Below are 21,315 nucleotides of genomic sequence, written 5' to 3'. Positions count from 1 at the left end.
CAGATGCGAGACCGGATAGCCCGGGTTACCCCTATTGTACGGGAACATTTGGAGAAGGCACAGGAGACCCAGCGAACCCATTACAATTGCCAGGCAAAAGTGCGACAGTTCCAACCAGGGGATTGGGTTATGGTGTTGGTACCCATGGCAGAAAGCAAGCTTCTGGCCCAATGGCAGGGGCCCTATGAGGTGGTTGAACCCGTGGGGGAAGTAACCTACAAGGTGCGGCAGCCAGGATGCAGAAAACAAGAACAGATTTATCACGTTAACCTTCTGAAACCCTGGCATGCACAAGAGGCACGCACAACGGTCCAACAAGATCTAACCCAGGAAAACAAGCCTTCCAAACAGGTGAGAGTGTCTCCCGATTTAACACCAGACCAGAAGAATGAGGTGTCTGAGATGATCTTCCGGAACCAAGATGTGTTCTTGACAAAACCGGGTCGAACAACCGAGACATATCACCACATCGTCACGAACCCTGGGGCCAGAGTAACAATAAGGCCCTATCGAGTGCCAGTGGCAAAAAGGGAGGAAATAAAAGCAGAAGTAAAAAAAATGCTGGAGTTGGGGATCATCGAAGAATCCCACAGTCAGTGGTCCAGCCCAATCGTGCTGGTGCCCAAACCTGATGGCACCACAAGATTTTGCAACGACTTCCGGCGACTAAACGAAGTATCCCAGTTCGACACGTACCCCATACCTGGCATAGATGAGCTAGTGGACCATCTGGGTAATGCCCGGTACTTGACTACCCTAGACTTGACAAAGGGGTACTGGCAGATTCCCCTTGCAGAAGACGCAAAGGAAAAGACTGCGTTTTCTACACCAGAGGGTCTTTTTCAATATACTGTCCTCCCTTTTGGGCCCCAGCTACCTTCCAGAGCCTCATGGACAAGCTGTTACACCCGCATAACAGTTACGCTGCTGCCTACTTGGACGATGTGGTCATTCATACCCCAGACTGGGAAACCCACCTGGAGAAGGTGGAGGCAGTCCTCGATACCTTCAGGCGAGCTGGCCTTACAGCAAACCCTGCCAAGTGCGCTGTAGGGTTTACAGAGGCCAAATATCTTGGCTACATTGTGGGGAAAAGTTTGGTAAAACCCCAAGTGAACAAGTCAGAGGCCATCCAAAATTGGCCCCGACCAAGTCGCAAGAAACAAGTCCGGGCATTCCTAGGTGTGGTGGGATATTACCGATGATTTATCCCCCACTTTGCCACAAGGGCAAGCCCCCTGACAGACCTAGTGAAAGCCCGTGGACCTGATCTGGTGAGATGGTCTGACGCAGCAGAGGAAGCATTCACAGACCTACGGACTGCCCTCTGCAGTAACCCTGTACTGATAGCCCCTGATTTCACCAAGGAGTTTATCCTGCAGACGGATGCATCGGAAGTAGGGTTGGGGGCCGTTCTATCACAGATGGTCGGGGAGGAGGAACACCCAATTCTATACCTCAGTCGGAAACTCCTTCCAAGGGAACAAAAATATGCAGTGGTGGAGAGACAATGCCTCGCTGTAAAATGGGCCATGGAAACATTGCGCTACTACCTGCTCGGGCGCAGATTTGTCCTCGTGACTGACCATGCCCCTCTTCAATGGATGCAGAGGAACAAGGAGAACACAAGGGTGACCAGATGGTTCTTATCCCTCCAAGCTTTCCAGTTCTGTGTGTAACACAGAGCAGGGAGCCATCATGGCAACGCCGATGGCTTGTCACGTGTGCACTGTCTGGTGTCCCAAGCTGCCCAACCCCTTGGTGTTGAGCAGGGGGGAGGGATATGTGACAGACCCAGACCAGTGGGGTACAGGAGTCTGGTAGAGGGCAAATATACTGGTCACTGGATGAGTAGTTTTCTGTTCCCTGAGTGACCAGAGCAGGGGCTGTACTAGAGTAATCAGGAACCTGCTAGAACCAGTTAAGGCAGGCAGGCTAATTAGGACACCTGGAGCCAATTAAGAAGAAGCTGCTAGAATCAATTAAGGCAGGCTAATCAGGGCACCTGGGTTTTAAAAAGGAGCTCACTTCAGTTTGTGGTGTGAGTGTGAGGAGCTGGGAGCAAGAGGCGCAAGGAGCTGAGAGTGAGAGGATGAGGATGTGCTGCTGGAGGACTGAGGAGCACAAGCGTTATCAGACACCAGGAGGAAGGTCCTGTGGTGAGAATAAGGAAGGTGTTTGGAGGAGGCCATGGGGAAGTAGCCCAGGGAGTTGTAGCTGTCATGCAGCTGTTACAGGAGGCACTATAGACAGCTGCAGTCCATAGGCCCTGGGCTGGAACCCGGAGTAGAGGGCGGGCCCGGGTTCCCCCCAAACCTCCCAATTGACCTGGACTGTGGGTTCTTCCAGAGGGGAAGGTCTCTGGGCTGTTCCCCAACCCACATGGTGAATATCTGAGGCAAGAAAATCCGCCAATAAGCGCAGGACCCACCAACATAGAGGAGGAACTTTGTCACAAGGGTTAAGAAGCTCAGGTAACACTGGTCTACAATTTTTGAGAAGTCGTCTGCTTCAGAGATAAAATGTGCTATTTATTATGTATTTTGATGTGCTGAATTCAAATATGACAATTAAAACAACTGATTGGCTACTGTTTCTAAGATATTTAAGTTTTTACATTTTATGTCTATGTATATTGTTTAGATGATAGAGTTTTAATCATAAATTGTAAACCTAGGTCTTTTCAGGTGTTTATGGTTGCTTTACAGGATAATATTTCACCTGTCCTGTTTATGTAACACTTTAAAAATCAGCAAAAGGGTTATATAAATAAAATTTATTATGAAACAAAAGGCAAAAAACTATTCTGTACATAGTTTAGTCCTATTCAGTGTCTACTCGGCGCTTCTTGGCTTGTCTCTTGTATTCATTAAATAGAGCATCTCTTGTCACTGTCCAGCAATAGTCTGCAAGCATTAATGGGATCCATTTGCCCTGATAGCGTTTCTCCATTGTTGCAATGTCCCAGTGAAATCGCTCACCGTGCTCGTCGCTCACTGCTCCGCAGTTCGGTGGAAAAAAAATCTAGATGAGAGTGCAAAAAATGTATCTTTAGTGACATGTTGCAACCAAGGCTTTTGTATGCCTTGAGGAGGTTTTCCACCAACAACCTGTAGTTGTCTGCCTTGTTGTTTCCGAGAAAATTGATTGCCACTAACTGGAAGGCTTTCCAGGCCGTCTTTTCCTTGCCACGCAGTGCATGGTCAAATGCATTATCTCGAAGAAGTTCACGAATCTGAGGACCAACAAAGACACCTGCCTTTATCTTAGCTTCACTTAACCTTGGAAATTTTCCACGGAGGTACTTGAAAGCTGCTTGTGTTTTGTCAATGGCCTTGACAAAGTTCTTCATCAGACCCAGCTTGATGTGTAAGGGTGGTAACAAAATCTTCCTTGATTCAACAAGTGGTGGATGCTGAACACTTTTCCTCCCAGGCTCCAATGACTGTCGGAGTGGCCAATCTTTCTTGATGTAGTGGGAATCTCTTGCACCACTATCCCATTCGCAGAGAAAACAGCAGTACTTTGTGTATCCAGTCTGCAGACCAAGCAAGAGAGCAACAACCTTCAAATCGCCACAAAGCTGCCACTGATGTTGGTCATAGTTTATGCACCTCAAAAGTTGTTTCATGTTGTCATAGGTTTCCTTCATATGGACTGCATGACCAACTGGAATTGATGGCAAAACATTGCTATTATGCAGTAAAACAGCTTTAAGACTCGTCTTCGATGAATCAATGAACAGTCTCCACTCATCTGGATCGTGAACGATGTTGAGGGCTGCCATCACACCATCGATGTTGTTGCAGGCTACAAGATCACCTTCCATGAAGAAGAATGGGACAAGATCCTTTTGACGGTCACGGAACATGGAAACCCTAACATCACCTGCCAGGAGATTCCACTGCTGTAGTCTGAAGCCCAACAGCTCTGCCTTACTCTTGGGTAGTTCCAAATCCCTGACAAGGTCATTCAGTTCACCTTGTGTTATGAGGTATGGTTCAGAGGAGGAGGATGGGAGAAAATGTGGGTCCTGTGACATTGATGGTTCAGGACCAGAAGTTTCATCCTCTTCCTCTTCCTCATCTGACTCAAGTGAGAATGATTCTGGTGCATCAGAAACCGGCAGTCCTTCTCCGTGGGGTACTGGGCGAATAGCTGATGGAATGTTTGGATAATGCACAGTCCACTTTTTCTTCTTTGACACACCTTTCCTAACTGGAGGCACCATGCAGAAGTAATAATTGCTGGTATGATCTGTTGGCTCTCTCCAAATCATTGGCGCTGCAAAAGGCATAGATTTCCTTTTCCTGTTCAACCACTGGCGAAGATTTGTTGCACAAGTGTTGCAGCATATGTGTGGGGCCCACCTCTTGTCCTGATCTCCAATTTTGCAGCCAAAATAAAGGTGATAGGCTTTCTTAAGCATAGTGGTTATACTGCGCTTTTGTGATGCAAAAGTCACTTCACCACAAACATAGCAGAAGTTATCTGCACTGTTCACACAAGTACGAGGCATCTCTGCTCACTTTGGCTAAACAGAAATGTGTCCCCTTGCAAAATCAAACACTGACAAATAAGAGCACGACACTGTATGATTTCTAGAGCTGATATAGGGCAATTTGTTCAGCAGAGTGATGTAAGCTTCGTTATGATTGCATCATCCATGACTTCTAGGAATAACATGATGCAATTCATATCATGTATGACGCAATACCAGCTTCAGATTGCATCATTCATTGTTTTGCCTAAAAAGCAAGTACTGTCCAAACTCAGTCATAGATTTATTCATAGATCCAGTCAAAGATGTATTTTAGTCATTTCTGGTTTAAATTGAGATCCCTTCCCTTTATAACTCATTTATCCTCCGCCATTCCCAAGTCAAGGGTCGTATATACTGACCCAATAGCATATCTTGAAAACTAGAGCCAATCAACAATTTTAAGCATCATTTTCGTTCTCAGTGACCCAGAATTAGTAACGTTTGACTACATTTATTTCAGAAGCATTTTGGCTGTAGAGCAGTGAACCTGACACCTGACCCAAAGGACCAATAAGGGGACAAGATACTTTCAAATCTGGGGGGGGGAGGCTTTTGTTTGTGCTCTTTGTTTTGGGGGTTGTTCGCTCTTGGGACTAAGAGGGACCGGATATCAATCCATGCTCTCCAAATCTTTCTGAACAAGTCTCTCATATTTCAAACTTGTAAGTAACAGCCAGGCAAGGCATGTTAGTTTATCTTTGTTTTCTCAACTTGTGAATTTTACCTTTGCTAGAGGGAGGTTCATCCCTGTTTTGTTGTAATTTTGAACCTAGGGCTCGAGGGGTTCCTCTAGGCTCTTTGAATCTGATTACCCTGTAAAATTATTTTCCATCCTGATTTTACAGAGATGATTTTTACTTTTTCTTTTTAATAAAATCCTTCATTTAAGAACCTGACTGATTTTTTCCATTGTCCAAAGACCCAGGGGTTTGGGTCTTTGATCACTTTGTAACCAATTGGTTAGGATATTATTCTCAAGCCTCCCCAGGAAAAGGGGTGTAAGGGCTTGGGGGGATATTTTGGGGGAAGAGGAACTCCAAGTGGTCCGTTCCCTGTTTCTTCTTAAATCACTTGATGGTGGCAGTGTACCAGGTTTTAACCTAAGCTGGTAGAAATAAGCTTAGGGGGCTTTCATGCAGGTCCCCACATCTGTACCCTAGAGTTCAGAGTGGGGAAGGAACCCTGACAGGCCCTCTAAGGGGAACTGGGCCCAGCCCCATCTATGGCTGATCAGCTGAAGCTGTGGGGCAGAGATCAGACAGCTTGGAGATCCCCTGCAGGCGTATAATCAGGAAGACCAAAGAGTTGGCTGATGTGATTGCAAAGCCATTGGCCATTATCTTTGCCTGACCAACCTGATTGCCTTCTATGATGAGATAACTGGCTCTGTGGATATGGGGAAATCAGTGGATGTGATATATTTTGACTTTAGCAAAGCTTTTGATACGGTCTCCCGCAGTACTCTTGCCAGCAAGTTTAAAAAGTATAGATTGGATGGATGGACTATAAGGTGGATAGAAAGCTGGCTAGATTGTCGGGCTTAATGGGTAGTGATCAATGGCTCCATGTCCAGTTGGCAGCTGGTATCAAGCGAAGTGCCCGAGGGGTTGGTCCAGGGCCTGGTTTTGTTCAATATCTTCATTAATGATCTGGAGGATGGGACGGCTGGGGCACATGAGTTATGAGGAGAGGCTGAGTGAACTGGGGTTATTTAGTCTGCAGAAGAGAAGAGTGAGGGAGGAGCAGCAGCACCCAGGAGCCGGCAAACAGGGCTGCTAACAGGGGAGTTTAAGTGGGAGTTTACAGGGGGAGGCAGAAGGGGAGGCAGGTGGGCGCGGCGTTCGGTGTGCTGTGTTCCCCCAGGTGCGGTGGGTAGAGACCACATCAGCCATGAGCCAAGCAGCGGGGGACACAATGCAGATGATTGCATGTGGCAGCTGCGGTATGTACATGGTTCTAGCAGGGGCGCCTGAACAGAGGTATGTTTGTATGAAATGCCGCCTAATAGACCTGCTAAAGAAAAGATCCGAGGGTTGGAGATGCAGGTAGATACCCTGGTAGAGTTTAGAAGGGGATTCGAGCAGCTAATGGAGCAAAGGCAGGGAGTGGCGGAAGGGGAATGCTCAGGGGCGCAGGTGGAAGCAGGGGCTATGGTCTGTGAGGGGGGAATGTCGGGGGGAGAACAAGAGCAGTGGAAGCATGTGACCGTGAGAAGCAGGCCAAGGAAAAGGAGGGCTAGTGAGGGGGAAATAGAACTCAGGAACAGGTTTGGGTGTTTGGATAACGAGGAGGGGAGGCAGCAGGCAGTAACTGATGGTGGGAGGCAGAGGAAGAAGAGAAGAGCGGCTAGTCCAATAGAGAGAGGGGAGGAGTTGATGGAGACAGCATCAATACTTAGCCCGGGGAGGATACAGGATGGCACTAGGGGGACTATAAGGGAAAATAGAAACAGACAGGAGTTACGACTACAGGGAACAGGGGATAGATTAGTAGATCGCACTGTCACCAGGCAAAGGCAGGTTTATGTGATTGGAGACTCCTTATTGAGGAGGTTAGACAGGCCTGTGACCAGGGCGGACCCAGAAAACAGAAGGGTGTGCTGTCTACCGGGTGCTAAGATACGGGATGTGGACCTGCGGTTGAAAAGGATCCTAAAAGGAGCAGGTAAGAACCCCTTGATCATCCTTCACGTAGGAACGAATGACACGGCTAGGTTCTCGCTAGAGAGAATCAAGGGAGATTATGCCAGGCTGGGGAAGACGCTTAAGGAAGTCGAGGCTCAGATTATCTTCAGTGGGATTCTGCCTGTTCCTAGAGAAGGACAGCAGAGGGCTGACAGAATAGTGAGGATAAATAGCTGGCTAAGGGAGTGGTGCTATAAGGAGGGCTTTGGGATGTATGGCCACTGGGAGGCTTTCGGGGACAGACAGCTGTTCTCGCGGGATGGACTTCACCTGAGTAGGGAAGGAAATAGACTTCTGGGAGGGAGGCTGGCTCATCTCATCAAAAGGGCTTTAAACTAGGAATTTGGGGGAGACGGTTGGGAGATGTCCAGTTAATCTCCACGCCAGATTCCAAAACTGAAAAGGAGGGTGAAGAGATAAGCACAGATATAGGTAGGGGAAAGGGATTGGACATAAGAAGGAGGGGCGGATGGACAGTACGGGGTCCGTACCAAATTGCGTAACTAATGGGAGAAAGGATAAACAGCATACAGTAAGATGTTTATACACCAATGCGAGAAGCCTAGGTAACAAAATGGAGGAATTGGAGCTCCTGGTCCAAGAAATGAAACCGGATATCGTAGAAATAACCGAAACATGGTGGAACGGTAGTCATGACTGGAGTACAGGTATGGAAGGGTATGTGCTGTTTAGGAATGACCGGAAAAAAGGTAAAGGTGGGGGAGTGGCATTGTATGTCAATAATGAGGTAAACTGTAAAGAAATAGTAACTGATGGAATGGATAAGACGGAGTCTGTCTGGGCAATAATTACACTGGGTAAAAGAACTACTAGAGCCTCCCCCGGGATAGTGCTTGGGGTGTGCTATAGACCGCCAGGATCTAGCCTGGATGCGGACAGAGAACTATTTAATGTTTTTAGGGAAGTAAAAACTAATAAGAGCTGTGTAATCATGGGGGACTTTAACTTCCCAGATATAGATTGGGGAACAAATGCTAGTAACAATAATAGGGCTCAGATGTTCCTAGACGTGCTAGCAGATGAATTCCTTCATCAAGTAGTAACTGAACCGACGAGGGGGGATGCCATTTTAGATTTGGTGCTGGTGAGTAGTGAGGACCTCGTTGAGGAAATGGTTGTAGGGGACAACCTTGGCTCGAATGACCATGAGCTAATTCAGTTTAAACTAAATGGAAGGATTAACAGAATTAAAACTGTGACTAAGGTTTACGATTTCAAAAAGGCCAACTTTAATAAATTAAGGCAACTACTTAGGGAAGTGGATTGGGCTAACATACTTAGGGATCTAAAGGCAGATGGCGCCTGGGATTATTTCAAGTTGAAGTTGTACGAGCTGTCCGAGGCCTGTATCCCGAGAAAGGGAAAACGGTTAGTAGGCAGGAAATTTAGACCTAGCTGGATGAGCGAGCGTCTCAAAGGGGTGATTAAGAAAAAACAGAAAGCGTACAAAGAATGGAAGACGGGAGGGATCAGCAAGGAAACATACCTTATTGAGGTCAGAGCATGTAGAGATGCAGTGAGAAAGGCCAAAAGCCATGTAGAGTTGGACCTCGCGAGGGGAATTAAAACCAATAGTAAGAGGTTTTATAGCCATATAAATAGAAAAAAAACAAAGAAAGAGGAAGTGGGACCGCTGAAGAATGTAGATGGAGTGGAGATTAAGGATAATCTAGGCATGGCACAATATCTAAATGAATATTTTGCATCGGTCTTTAATAAGGCTAATGAAGGGTTTAGGAATAGAGGGAGCAGGACAGAGGGGAATAAAGGAGGGGGGGGTTGACATTACCGTATCGGAGGTGGAAGCCAAACTTGAACAGCTAAATGGGACTAAATCGGGCGGACCGGATGATCTTCATCCGAGAATATTGAAGGAACTGGCGCCAGAAATTGCAAGCCCCTTAGCGATAATTTTTAATGAATCTGTAAACTCGGGGGTGGTACCGTTGGACTGGAGGATAGCTAATGTGGTTCCTATTTTCAAGAAAGGGAAAAAAAGTGACCCGGGTAACTACAGGCCTGTTAGTTTAACATCTGTAGTATGCAAGGTCTTGGAAAAAATTTTTAAGGAGAAAGTAGTTAAGGACCTTGAGGTGAATGGCAATTGGGACAAATTACAACATGGGTTTACGAAAGGGAGATCGTGCCAAACCAACCTGATCTCCTTCTTTGAGAAAGTAACAGACTTTCTAGATAAAGGAAATGCGGTGGATCTAATATACCTCGATTTTAGTAAAGCGTTTGATACGGTACCGCATGAGGAATTATTGGTTAAATTGGAAAGGATGGGGATCGATATGAAAATCCAGAGGTGGATAAAGAACTGGTTAAAGGGTAGACTGCAGCGGGTAGTACTGAAAGGTGAACTGTCAGGTTGGCGGGAGGTCACCAGTGGGGTTCCTCAAGGTTCGGTTTTGGGTCTGATTTTATTTAATCTATTTATTACTGACCTCGGAACCGAATGTAGGAGTGGGCTGATAAAGTTTGCGGATGACACAAAGTTGGGAGGTATTGCCAATTCGGAGAAGGATCGGGATATCCTGCAGGGAGACTTGGATGACCTTGTAAATTGGAGTAATAGTAATAGGATGAAATGTAATAGTGAGAAGTGTAAGGTGATGCATTTAGGGATGACTAACAAGAATTTTAGTTATAAGCTGGGGACGCATCGGTTGGAAGTGACGGAGGAGGAGAAGGACCTCGGAGTCCTGGTTGACCGCAGGATGACTATGAGTCGGCAATGTGACGTGGCCGTGAAAAAAGCTAATGCGATCTTGGGATGCATTAGGCGAGGTATTTCTAGTAGGGACAAGGAGGTGCTGCTTCCGTTATACAAGGCGCTGGTGAGACCTCATTTGGAGTACTGTGTGCAGTTCTGGTCTCCTATGTTTAAAAAGGATGAACTCAAACTGGAACGGGTACAGAGAAGGGCCACTAGGATGATCCGAGGAATGGAAAACCTTTCCTATGAAAGGAGACTCGAGGAGCTCGGTTTGTTTAGCCTAACCAAAAGAAGGCTGAGGGGAGATATGATTGCTCTCTTTAAATATATCAGAGGGATAAATACCAGGGAGGGAGAGGAATTATTTCAGCTCAGTACCAATGTGGACACGAGAACAAATGGATATAAACTAGCCGTGGGGAAGTTTAGGCTTGAAATCAGACGAAGGTTTCTAACCGTCAGAGGGGTGAAATTTTGGAACAGCCTTCCAAGGGAAACGGTGGGGGCAAAAGACCTCTCTGGCTTCAAGATTAGGCTAGATAAGTTTATGGAGGGAATGGTTTGATGGGATAACATGATTTTAGTCAATTAGGCAATAACGTGTCATCACTGGTAAAATGAGGGTCCGGCTGGAGAATCTTGCCTGTATGCTCGGGGTTCTACTGATCGCCATATTTGGGGTCGGGAAGGAATTTTCCTCCAGGGTAGATTGGCAGAGGCCCTGGAGGTTTTTCGCCTTTCTCCGCAGCATGGGGCAGGGGTCGCAAGCTGGAGGATTCTCTGCGACTTGAAGTCTTTAAATCACGATCTGGAGACTTCAACAGCTGAGTTAAGGGAAAGTGGGTGGGTCAGCTTTTGTGGCCTGCATCATGCAGGAGGTCAGACTAGATGACCATAATGGTCCCTTCTGACCTTAAAGTCTATGAGTCTATGAGTCTATTTGATAGCAGCCTTCAACTACCTGAGGGGGGGTTCCAAAGAGGATGGAACTCGGCTGTTCTCAGTGGTGGCAGATGACAGAACAAGGAGCAATGGTCTCAAGTTGCAGTGAGGGAGGTCTAGGTTGGATATTAGGAAACACTATTACACTAGGAGGGTGGTGAAGCACTGGAATGGGTTACCTAGAGAGGTGGTGGAATCTCCTTCCTGAGAGGTTTTTAAGGCCCAGCTTCACAAAGCCCTGGCTGGGATGATTTAGTTGGGGTTACTCCTGCTTTGAGCAGGGGGTGGGACTAGATGACCTCCTGAGGTCTCTTCCAACCCTAATCGTCTATGGTTCTATGATCCTCGCAGGAGCCAGCAAGTGCTCAGTTAGCGTGAGAGCGCAGGGAGGGGGCAGGCTCTGGCAGGGGAAAGCAGCCGGTTCATGTGTGACTCAGGCTCAGTGCAGTGCTGCTGGGAGCAGGCTGGGAAGGAGAAGAGAGCAGAGAGGGTCGGCTGGAGGCCCAGGCACATGAGCTGTGGACAGGAATCCTGTAGGGGTAGCCAGGTCCCTGCAGCAGACCCTGGGCTGGGGAAAAGGCCATAAGTGAGATGCTGAACTTGTGTTAAATGGTTTGATTTGGAAGGGAAGGGAATGGAGCACAGAGACCTCAGAGCAGCCAGTCTTGGCCATTCTGCCCCATGGACCCAAATGTGATGCACGCCCCCGCTCTCATACCTCTACACCCCTTATGACAGCCGAGGAGAGTCAGTGCCGGGGGAGCACCATTGCCGAGTCTCCTCTCACCCCGTTCCAGCCAAGGCCGGCTAGACCAGCTGCCATTCCAGGTACACAAACCCTGCCTGCTGCAATGGCTCTAACAGCCCCGTCAGCCTGACAGCCCGGGCGTCCCTGCCTCACACTGCCCTGTGCTCCTGACACAGATCCCTTTCTTCCCCTGCCTCTCAGCCAAGGAACCGAGGACGAGCTCCCAAGGGTCCGGGAGCAGAGATTCAGAGTGAGTCCCGAGAGCTGCCCTTGCAGCTGAGACTCAGGTTCTCGGCTCGGCCGGGCCATCCCCGGGTCCAGGTAGCCACCACTGCTGGGGAGTGATAGGGAAAGCAGCTGGTGCCCTCGCAGAGCTGCAGCTCAGCACACACTGCACTCACTTCACAGCAAAGTTAGCCTGTCCTGTGAATGGCACCTAAGGAAGGCTGGGCTGCTGCTGGGAAGGGAGAGGAAGAGGGAGAAGGGTCAGAGACACCGGGGAACATGAGACTGAAGCTAACCAGCAATACATTCAATTGGCACAGGAGGGACCCCTGCCGACGAAATCCCCCTTTCCATCACGCTTGCTAAGGATTCCATTGGGGACTATTTGTCATGTAGAAAGGATACACTGGAAACTTTCACCACCTCGTCCCGTGGGAGCCTGAATTTCTGCTGGAAAAGTTCCCTGCGTCCCTAAGTGAGACAGGCTCCTAGGGGCCCCAGTGTGGCTGTTCTTATAACGTACCTGGGTCTGTGCATCGCATCGCTCTTCCCCTGGCTCTCTCGGGAGCACTTGTGGATCTGGGCCTACAGATCCATTTCTCAGGTGGGATGGGAACTTCCCCCACCTGAGGGCCCTGCCCGGATTGGCTCATTGATCCCGTAACCAGAGCCAAAGGGAAGGGAATTGTCTCAAACCCCAGTGCAGCCAGCGACCTGACCTCTGTTGGGGCCCGTACCTGGTTCACCAGCAGGGGCCCCTTCACACTGGTTGCGTACACTAGGGACATGTCCTCCGGTGTCTCAGACTCTAGTGTGTTCAGCCTCACTATCCCAGCGTTGTTTATCAACAGATTCAGCCCCGAGCCTTTCAGATGCTCCTCAACTCTGGCTGCTGCTGCCTTGATGCTGGCTGGGTCTGTAGCTTCTATAGAGACACAGCAGGGGGTTCAGGTGAGTGATTCCTCCTCCCTCATGTCACCCCATAGCACACCCCTCTCCCAGGCACCAGGGGGCTTCTTCCAGTGGGAGTGAGAGGTAGGAGAGGGGATGGAAGTTGGGGGGGAAAGTTGCTGCTGGGTCCAGAGAAGTGGAGTTGTACTGGGGCAACAATAGGAAAGGATAATAATAATAAAAAATAATAGTTCTTTTGACAATCTTAGTAGGAGATTAAAAAACCCTAAATTTATTATAATTAGTGAATACTTCAGATGTGTGTAGTTGATCTAAATTGGACAAAGAACTGGAATGATCTAAAACTATTTTTGAATGCATTGTAGGTGAGAGAACTCAGGACTGCCCAGAGGGGGGGCAAGTGGGGCAATTTGTCACATGAGGGGCCTGGCACATGGTGGCCCTGGGGCTTTTCCAGCCCACCCAGGGCTATCCGACCCCTGCAGGGCTCCCCAATCACACCCGCCTTCTCTGGGGTTGGGTAAGGAGTCAATGGGCTCTGAGTGATTATTGACTCTGGTCCTGTTCTCCCCACTGAGATCTGGAGGGCAGGGAATGGGGACAAGGACGGGGACAGGGAACAGGGGAACAACATAACCCAGGGAAGGGAACCCACCTAGCACAACGATCACCAGGTTTGGATGCCTGGACACCAAGTTCTTCAATTGCTGGAAAACAAAGTCGATGACTATTGACAGAGCCACCACCCCTGGGCGATGGCCACGCTGGGCAGAGTCCAGCTCCCTGCTGCTACCTGGGGCCGAGTCAATACCTTATTGCTTTGACTCTGCAAAGTCCCCACGTGCAGCACCCAGCTCTGGCTTTCTGGGTCTGTAGGAGGCGTCTGTCTGTCTCCTGAGCATCTAAAACACCATCATCTAACTTAGTGTGATCGAGTCAGGGACACAAACCATTTCCCTGTCAGTAACGCACCTGTGCTCCCTGTCCTCTCCCTCCATGCTCTCTGGGAGTCTGTGACGCCGGGGGCTGGTCAGGGCACAGGGACTGCGAGGAGCAGCCGGGACATTGTGAATGAGGACACTGGAGAGGAGCAGGGCCCTGGGGGGCAGGAAGCAGGTTTAGGTCCTCTCCCTCCATGGACTCTGGAGGTCTGTGACGCCAGGGGCTGGTCAGACTAAAAAACTGATTTTGTAAAAAGTATCATGATTTTGGGGGTCGGACGCATGATTTTGTCTCTCTTGAGGCCGGCAGTACTGGGTATGTTTACACCGCAATCACAACAGGTATACGCTGTACAAGCCGGCCCAGAACCCCTGGGGAATTACTCAAGGGCCAGCCTGTGCTGCCGCATCCTCACTGCTCTGGTACTCGAGCTACCTCTGGTAAAGCTAGCTCAGGTGTAGCTACAACCCTGAGGCTGGAGCTGTGTCTGCAATCCCCTCCTCCTCCGGCACGTTGCTCTCGGAGCCGAAGGTGTCTTCAGATTCCCCTCCCTCCCCACCACCATGTACAGCTAACTCCATCTCACCTCGCCCTGTTCTCACCTGCACTCGCTCTCCCTCCGGGTCCCGGCCGGTCGCAAAGACCCACTCGGGTGGGTTTGATTTCTCCAGAAACTGCTTGACGAGCTCCAGGCCGATTCCCCGATTGGCCCCAGTCACCAGAACGCTGTGGACATTAAAGCCAGCCATGGTCCCTCGCCTGCCTCTGCCCCAGCAGACAGTGCCTATGCTCAGTGAGAGCTGGGCTAGTTCTAGCCCCCACTTCCCCTGCACCTGGGGTTATATAAAGGTAGGGCTAGGGAATGAGCTCTATGCTGCCATCTAATGGTGAGATGAGGTAAAGGTGGAATGAGCCAGACCTTATTTGTATATTTGTTACCCATCATGGAATCATAGAACATCAGGGTTGGAAGAGACCTCAGGAGGTCATCGAGTCCCACTCCCTGCTCAAAGCAGGACCAACACCAACTAAATCATCCCAGCCAAGACTTTGTCAAGCCGGGCCTTAAAAACCTCTAAGGATGGAGATTCCACCACCTCCCTCGGTAACCCATTCCAGTGCTTCACCACTCTCCTAGTGAAATAGTGTTTCCTAATATCCAGCCTAGACTTCCCCCACTGCAACTTGAGACCATTTCTTCTTGTTCTGTCATCTGCCACCACTGAGAACAGCCTAGTTCTATCCTCTTTGGAAACTCCCTTCTGGTAGTTGAAACTGCTATCAAATCCCCCCTCGCTCTTCTCTTCTGCAGACTAAATAAGCCCAGTTCCCTCAGCCTCTCCTCATAAGTCATGTGCCTCAGCCCCCTAATCATTTTCCTTGCCCTCCGCTGGACTCTCGCCAATTTGTCCACATCCCTTCTGTAATGGGGGGACCAAAACTGGATGCAATACTCCAGGTGTGGCCTCACCAGTGCCGAATAGAGGGGAATAATCACTTCCCTTGATCTGCAGGCAATGCTCCTACTAATACAGCCCAATATGCCGTTGGCCTTCTTGGCAACAAGGGCACACTGCTGACTCATATCCAGCTTCTCATCCACTGTAATCCCCAGGTCCTTTTCTGCAGAACTGCTGCTTAGCCAGTCGATCCCCAGCCTGTAGCGGTGCATGGGATTCTTCCTTCCTAAGTGCAGGACTCTGTTGAACCTCATCCGATTTCTTTTGGCCCAATCCTCCAATTTGTCTAGATCACTCTGTACACTATCCCAACCCTCCACCTTATCTACCTCTCCCCCCAGTTTAGTGTCATCTGCAAACTTGCTGAGGGTGCAATTAATCCCATAATCCAGATAAAGATGTTGAACAACACCTGCCCCAGAACTGACCCCTGGGGCACTCGCTTGATACCAGCTGCCAGCTAGACATTGAGCCCGACAATCTAGCCAGCTTTCTTTCCACCTTATAGTCCATTCATCCAATCCATATTTTTTTAACTTGCTGGCAAGAATACTGTGGGAGACCATATTGAAAGCTTTGCCAAAGTCAAGATATATCACATCCATCGCTTTCCCCATCATAGAAGGCAATCGGGTTGGTGAGGCATGACTTGCCCTTGGTGAATCCATGTTGACTGTTCCTGATCCCCTTCCTCTCCTCCAAGTGCTTTAAAATGGATTCCTTGAGGACCTGCTCCATGATTTTGCTGGGGACTGAAGTGAGGCTGACTGGTCTGTAGTTCCCCGGGTTCTCTTTCTTCCCTTTTTAAATATGGGCACTATATTTGCCTTTTTCCAATCCTCCGGGACCTTCCGCGATCACCACAAATTTTCAAAGATAGTGGCCAATGGCTCTGCAATCACATCAGCCAACTCCCTTAGCACCCTTGGATGCCTTATATCTGGACCCATGGACTTGTGCACGTCCAACTTTTCTAAATTGTTCTTAACCTGTTCTTTCAACACTGAGGGCTGCTCACTTCCTCTCCATACTGTGTTGCCGAAGACAGCAGTGTGGGAGCTGACCTTGTCTGTGAAAACCAAGGCAAAAAAAAAGCATTGAGTACTTCAGCTTTTTCCACACCATCTGTCACTATGTTGCCTCCCCCATTCAGTAAGGGTCTCCGGATGAACAGTTTCGTTGTTTTGGTTACTAGTTATTGAAGATTTGGGTGCAGGGCCTTTAAAGTGTTAGTCTCCTTATTGTGTGAAAGGGCAGAACAACTGTACTCAACACGCTCTGAGTAAGAGTCACCACAACCATGATCTGTTTTCCACAGCTGGGCAGTGATGGTGGAAACAAAACAGGGAGAAACTGGGTGGGGGAAGGGCATGTGCTTGGAAGTAAGGATTTTGCTCTAGAAATCTATGTGATGTTTAATTTTCTCTACAAAGTGACGATAAGACTGTGTGAACTGGGAAGGGTGAACTCTGGTAAGGACGTAGATCTCCGATTGTAGAGGCAATGACAAGTGGCCAGGTGCCTGTACCCAGCCCTGCTAGAGCTGTAGCACATCTAACACTGTGGCAAGAGGCAAGGTAGCGTTATTGGCAAGGCATCTCTTCCATAATTCAAGGTAGCACTTCCCCTGAGGGACTGGAGACAGACCTGCCTGAGTGCGCGCCCATGCTTGGGAATTTCACTAACTACTACTAACAAACCATGAGTGGGGTATAGATGGGACGAAGGGGATATTTGTCCACTGGCCATTCACACAGGCTGGTGGGGAAATCGAGACAAAAGTCTACTGACCAAGATACTGGGGAGGTCGGTATTTTACTTACAATTCATCTAAGGACACGGTTGATTTATTGTTGTCATGTTTCTGAATGCTGTGTTCCTTTGTCTTGTGTCCAGACTCAGTGCGTGCAAGAAGGTGAGTATTGCCTGGAAGAGCACTGTTGTATTAATTTTGATGGAATATGTAGGCCCAAAGAGTCAAAGGTGTTACCATGACCCTGTTATGTTCAACATTTAACAGTTGTAAAGAAGGTTCAGTGTTTAGTACCCAGAGACCTTAGCCAGTGTAATAGATTCATCGATTCTAGGACTGGAAGGGACCTCGAGAGGTCATCGAGTCCAGTCCCCTGCCCGCATGGCAGGACCAAATACTGTCTAGACCATCCCTGATAGACATTTATCTAACCTACTCTTAAATATCTCCAGAGATGGAGATTCCACAACCTCACTAGGCAATTTATTCCAGTGTTTAACCACCCTGACAGTTAGGAACATTTTCCTAATGTCCAACCTAGACCTCCCTTGCTGCAGTTTAAACCCATTGCTTCTTGTTCTATCCTTAGAGGCTAAGGTGAACAAGTTTTCTCCCTCCTCCTTATGACACCCTTTTAAATACCTGAAAACTGCTATCATGTCCCCTCTCAGTCTTCTCTTTTCCAAACTAAACAAACCCAATTCTTTCAGCCTTCCTTCATAGGTCATGTTCTCAAGACCTTTAATCATTCTTGTTGCTCTTCTCTGGACCCTTTCCAATTTCTCCACATCTTTTTTGAAATGCGGTGCCCAGAACTGGACACAATACTCCAGCTGAGGCCTAACCAGAGCAGAGGAGAGCGGAAGAATGACTTCTCGTGTCTTGCTCACAACACACCTGTTAATACATCCCAGAATCATGTTTGCTTTTTTTGCAACAGCATCACACTGTTGACTCATATTTAGCTTGTGGTCCACTATAACCCCTAGATCCCTTTCTGCCGTACTCCTTCCTAGACAGTCTCTTCCCATTCTGTATGTGTGAAACTGATTTTTTCTTCCTAAGTGGAGCACTTTGCATTTGTCTTTGTTAAACTTCATCCTGTTTAACTCAGACCATTTCTCCAATTTGTCCAGATCATTTTGAATTATGACCCTGTCCTCCAAAGCAGTTGCAATCCCTCCCAGTTTGGTATCATCCGCAAACTTAATAAGCGTACTTTCTATGCCAATATCTAAGTCGTTGATGAAGATATTGAACAGAGCCGGTCCCAAAACAGACCCCTGCGGTACCCCACTCGTTATGCCTTTCCAGCAGGATTGGGAACCATTAATAACAACTCTCTGAGTACGGTTATCCAGCCAGTTATGCTCCCACCTTATAGTAGCCCCATCTAAGTTGTATTTGCCTAGTTTATTGATAAGAATATCATGCGAGACCGAATCAAATGGCTTACTAAAGTCTAGGTATACCACATCCACTGCTTCTCCCTTATCCAAAAGACTCGTTATCCTAGCAAAGAAAGCTATCAGATTGGTTTGACATGATTTGTTCTTTACAAATCCATGCTGGCTGTTCCCTATCACCTTACCACCTTCCAAGTGTTTGCAGATGATTTCCTTAATTACTTGCTCCATTATCTTCCCTGGCACAGAAGTTAAACTAACTGGTCTGTAGTTTCCTGGGTTGTTTTTATTTCCCTTTTTATAGATGGGCACTATATTTGCCCTTTTCCAGTCTTCTGGAATCTCTCCCATCTCCCATGATTTTCCAAAGATAATAGCTAGAGGCTCAGATACCTCCTCTATTAGCTCCTTGAGTATTCTAGGATGCATTTCATCAAGCCCTGGTGACTTGCAGGCATCTAACTTTTCTAAGTGATTTTTAACTTGTTCTTTTTTTTATTTTATCTGCTAAACCTACTCCCTTCCCATTAGCATTCACTATGTTAGGCATTCCTTCAGACTTCTCGGTGAAGACCGAAACAAAGAAGTCATTAAGCATCTCTGCCATTTCCAAGTTTCCTGTTACTGTTTCTCCCTCTTCACTAAGCAGTGGGCCTACCCTGTCTTTGGTCTTCCTCTTGCTTCTAATGTATTGATAAAAAGTCTTCTTGTTTCCCTTTATTCCTGTAGCTAGTTTGAGCTCATTTTGTGCCTTTGCCTTTCTAATCTTGCCCCTGCATTCCTGTGTTGTTTGCCTATATTCATCCTTTGTAATCTGTCCTAGTTTCCATTTTTTATATGACTCCTTTTTATTTTTTAGATCATGCAAGATCTCGTGGTTAAGCCAAGGTAGTCTTTTGCCACATTTTCTATCTTTCCTAACCAGCGGAATAGCTTGCTTTTGGGCCCTTAATAGTGTCCCTTTGAAAAACTGCCAACTCTCCTCAGTTGTTTTTCCCCTCAGTCTTGATTCCCATGGGACCTTACCTATCAGCTCTCTGAGCTTACCAAAATCTGCCTTCCTGAAATCCATTGTCTCTATTTTGCTGTTCTCCCTTCTACGCTTCCTTAGAATTGCAAACTCTATGATTTCATGATCACTTTCACCCAGGCTGCCTTCTACTTTCAAATTCTCAACGAGTTCCTCCCTATTTGTTAATCAAGTCTAGAACAGCTTCCCCCCAGTAGCTTTTTCAACCTTCTGAAATAAAAAGTTGTCTGCAATGCAGTCCAAGAATTTGTTGGATAGTCTGTGCCCCGCTGTGTTATTTTCCCAACATATATCCGGATAGTTGAAGTCCCCCATCACCACCAAATCTTGGGCTTTGGATGATTTTGTTAGTTGCTTAAAAAAAGCCTCATCCACCTCTTCCACCTGGTTAGGTGGCCTGTAGTAGACTCCTAGCATGACATCTCCCTTGTTTTTTACCCCTTTTAGCCTAACCCAGAGACTCTCAACACTTCCATCTCCTATGTCCATCTCTACCTCAGTCCAAGTGTGTACATTTTTAATATAAAAAATCATGGAACAGGTCCTCAAGGAATCAATTATGAAACACTTAGAGGAGAGGAAAGTGATCAGGAACAGTCAGCATGGATTCACCAAAGGGAAGTCGTGCCTGACTAACCTAATTGCCTTCTATGATGAGATAACTGGCTCTGTGGATGAGGGGAAAGCAGTGGATGTGTTATTCCTTGACTTTAGCAAAGCTTTTGACACAGTCTCCCACAGTATTCTTGCCGCCAAGTTAAAGAAATATGGGCTGGATGAATGGACTGTAAGGTGGATAGAAAGCTGGCTAGATCGTCGGGCTCAACGGGTAGTGATCAATGGCTCCATGTCTAGTTGGCAGCCGGTTTCAAGCGGAGTGCCCCAAGGGTCGGTCCTGGGGCCGGTTTTGTTTAATATCTTTATTAATGATCTGGAGGATGGTGTGGACTGCACTCTCAGCAAGTTTGCAGATGACACTAAACTAGGAGGCGTGGTAGATACACTAGAGGGTAGGGATCGGATACAGAGGGACCTAGACAAATTAGAGGATTGGGCCAAAAAAAACCTGATGAGGTTCAACAAGGATAAGTGCAGAGTCCTGCACTTAGGACGGAAGAATCCCATGCACTGCTACAGACTAGGGACCGAATGGCTAGGTAGCAGTTCTGCAGAAAAGGACCTAGGGGTCACAGTGGACGAGAAGCTGGATATGAGTCAACAGTGTGCTCTTGTTGCCAAGAAGGCTAACGGCATTTTGGGCTGTATAAGTAGGGGCATTGCCAGCAGATCGAGGAACGTGATCGTTCCCCTTTATTCGACATTGGTGAGGCCTCATCTGGAATACTGTGTCCAATTTTGGGCCCCACACTACAAGAAGGATGTGGAAAAATTGGAAAGAGTCCAGCGGAGGGCAACAAAAATGATTAGGGGTCTGGAGCACATGACTTATGAGGAGAGGCTGAGGGAACTGGGATTGTTTAGTCTCCAGAAGAGAAGAATGAGGGGGGATTTGATAGCAGCCTTCAACTACCTGAAGGGAGGTTCCAAAGAGGATGGAGTTCGGCTGTTCTCAGTGGTGGCAGATGACAGAACAAGGAGCAATGGTCTCAAGTTGCAGTGGGGGAGGTCCAGGTTGGATATTAGGAAACACTATTTCACTAGGAGGGTGGTGAAGCACTGGAATGCGTTACCTAGGGAGGTGGTGGAGTCTCCTTCCTTGGAGGTTTTTAAGGCCCGGCTTGACAAAGCCCTGGCTGGGATGATTTAGTTGGGAATTGGTCCTGCTTTGAGCAGGGGGTTGGACTAGATGACCTCTTGAGGTCCCTTCCAACCCTGATATTCTATGATTCTATGATTCTATGATATAAGGCAACACCTCCTCCCTTTTTCCCCGGTCTATCCTTCCTGAGCAAGCTGTACCCATCCA

The 21,315-nt window shown here is 47.8% G+C and overlaps 1 protein-coding gene across 1 annotated transcript; it reads right to left on the bottom strand.

Moving 5' to 3' along the window:
- Window positions 1-12,096: 12,096 nt before the first annotated feature.
- Window positions 12,097-14,566, bottom strand: LOC135888648 (uncharacterized). Its single transcript, XM_065416383.1, has 4 exons — window positions 14,342-14,566; window positions 13,453-13,504; window positions 12,623-12,810; window positions 12,097-12,117 (listed from the first exon to the last, which is right to left on the bottom strand). Exons 1-4 carry the CDS (start codon window positions 14,486-14,488, stop codon window positions 12,097-12,099), a joined length of 408 nt encoding a protein of 135 aa, XP_065272455.1. The 5' UTR covers window positions 14,489-14,566.
- Window positions 14,567-21,315: the final 6,749 nt, after the last annotated feature.

Source organism: Emys orbicularis, chromosome 14 (assembly GCF_028017835.1).
Source record: "Emys orbicularis isolate rEmyOrb1 chromosome 14, rEmyOrb1.hap1, whole genome shotgun sequence".
NCBI classification, from domain to species: Eukaryota; Metazoa; Chordata; order Testudines; family Emydidae; genus Emys; species Emys orbicularis.
Note: the sequence above shows the minus strand (reverse complement) of the source record. Positions and strands in the feature narration are given on the sequence as shown.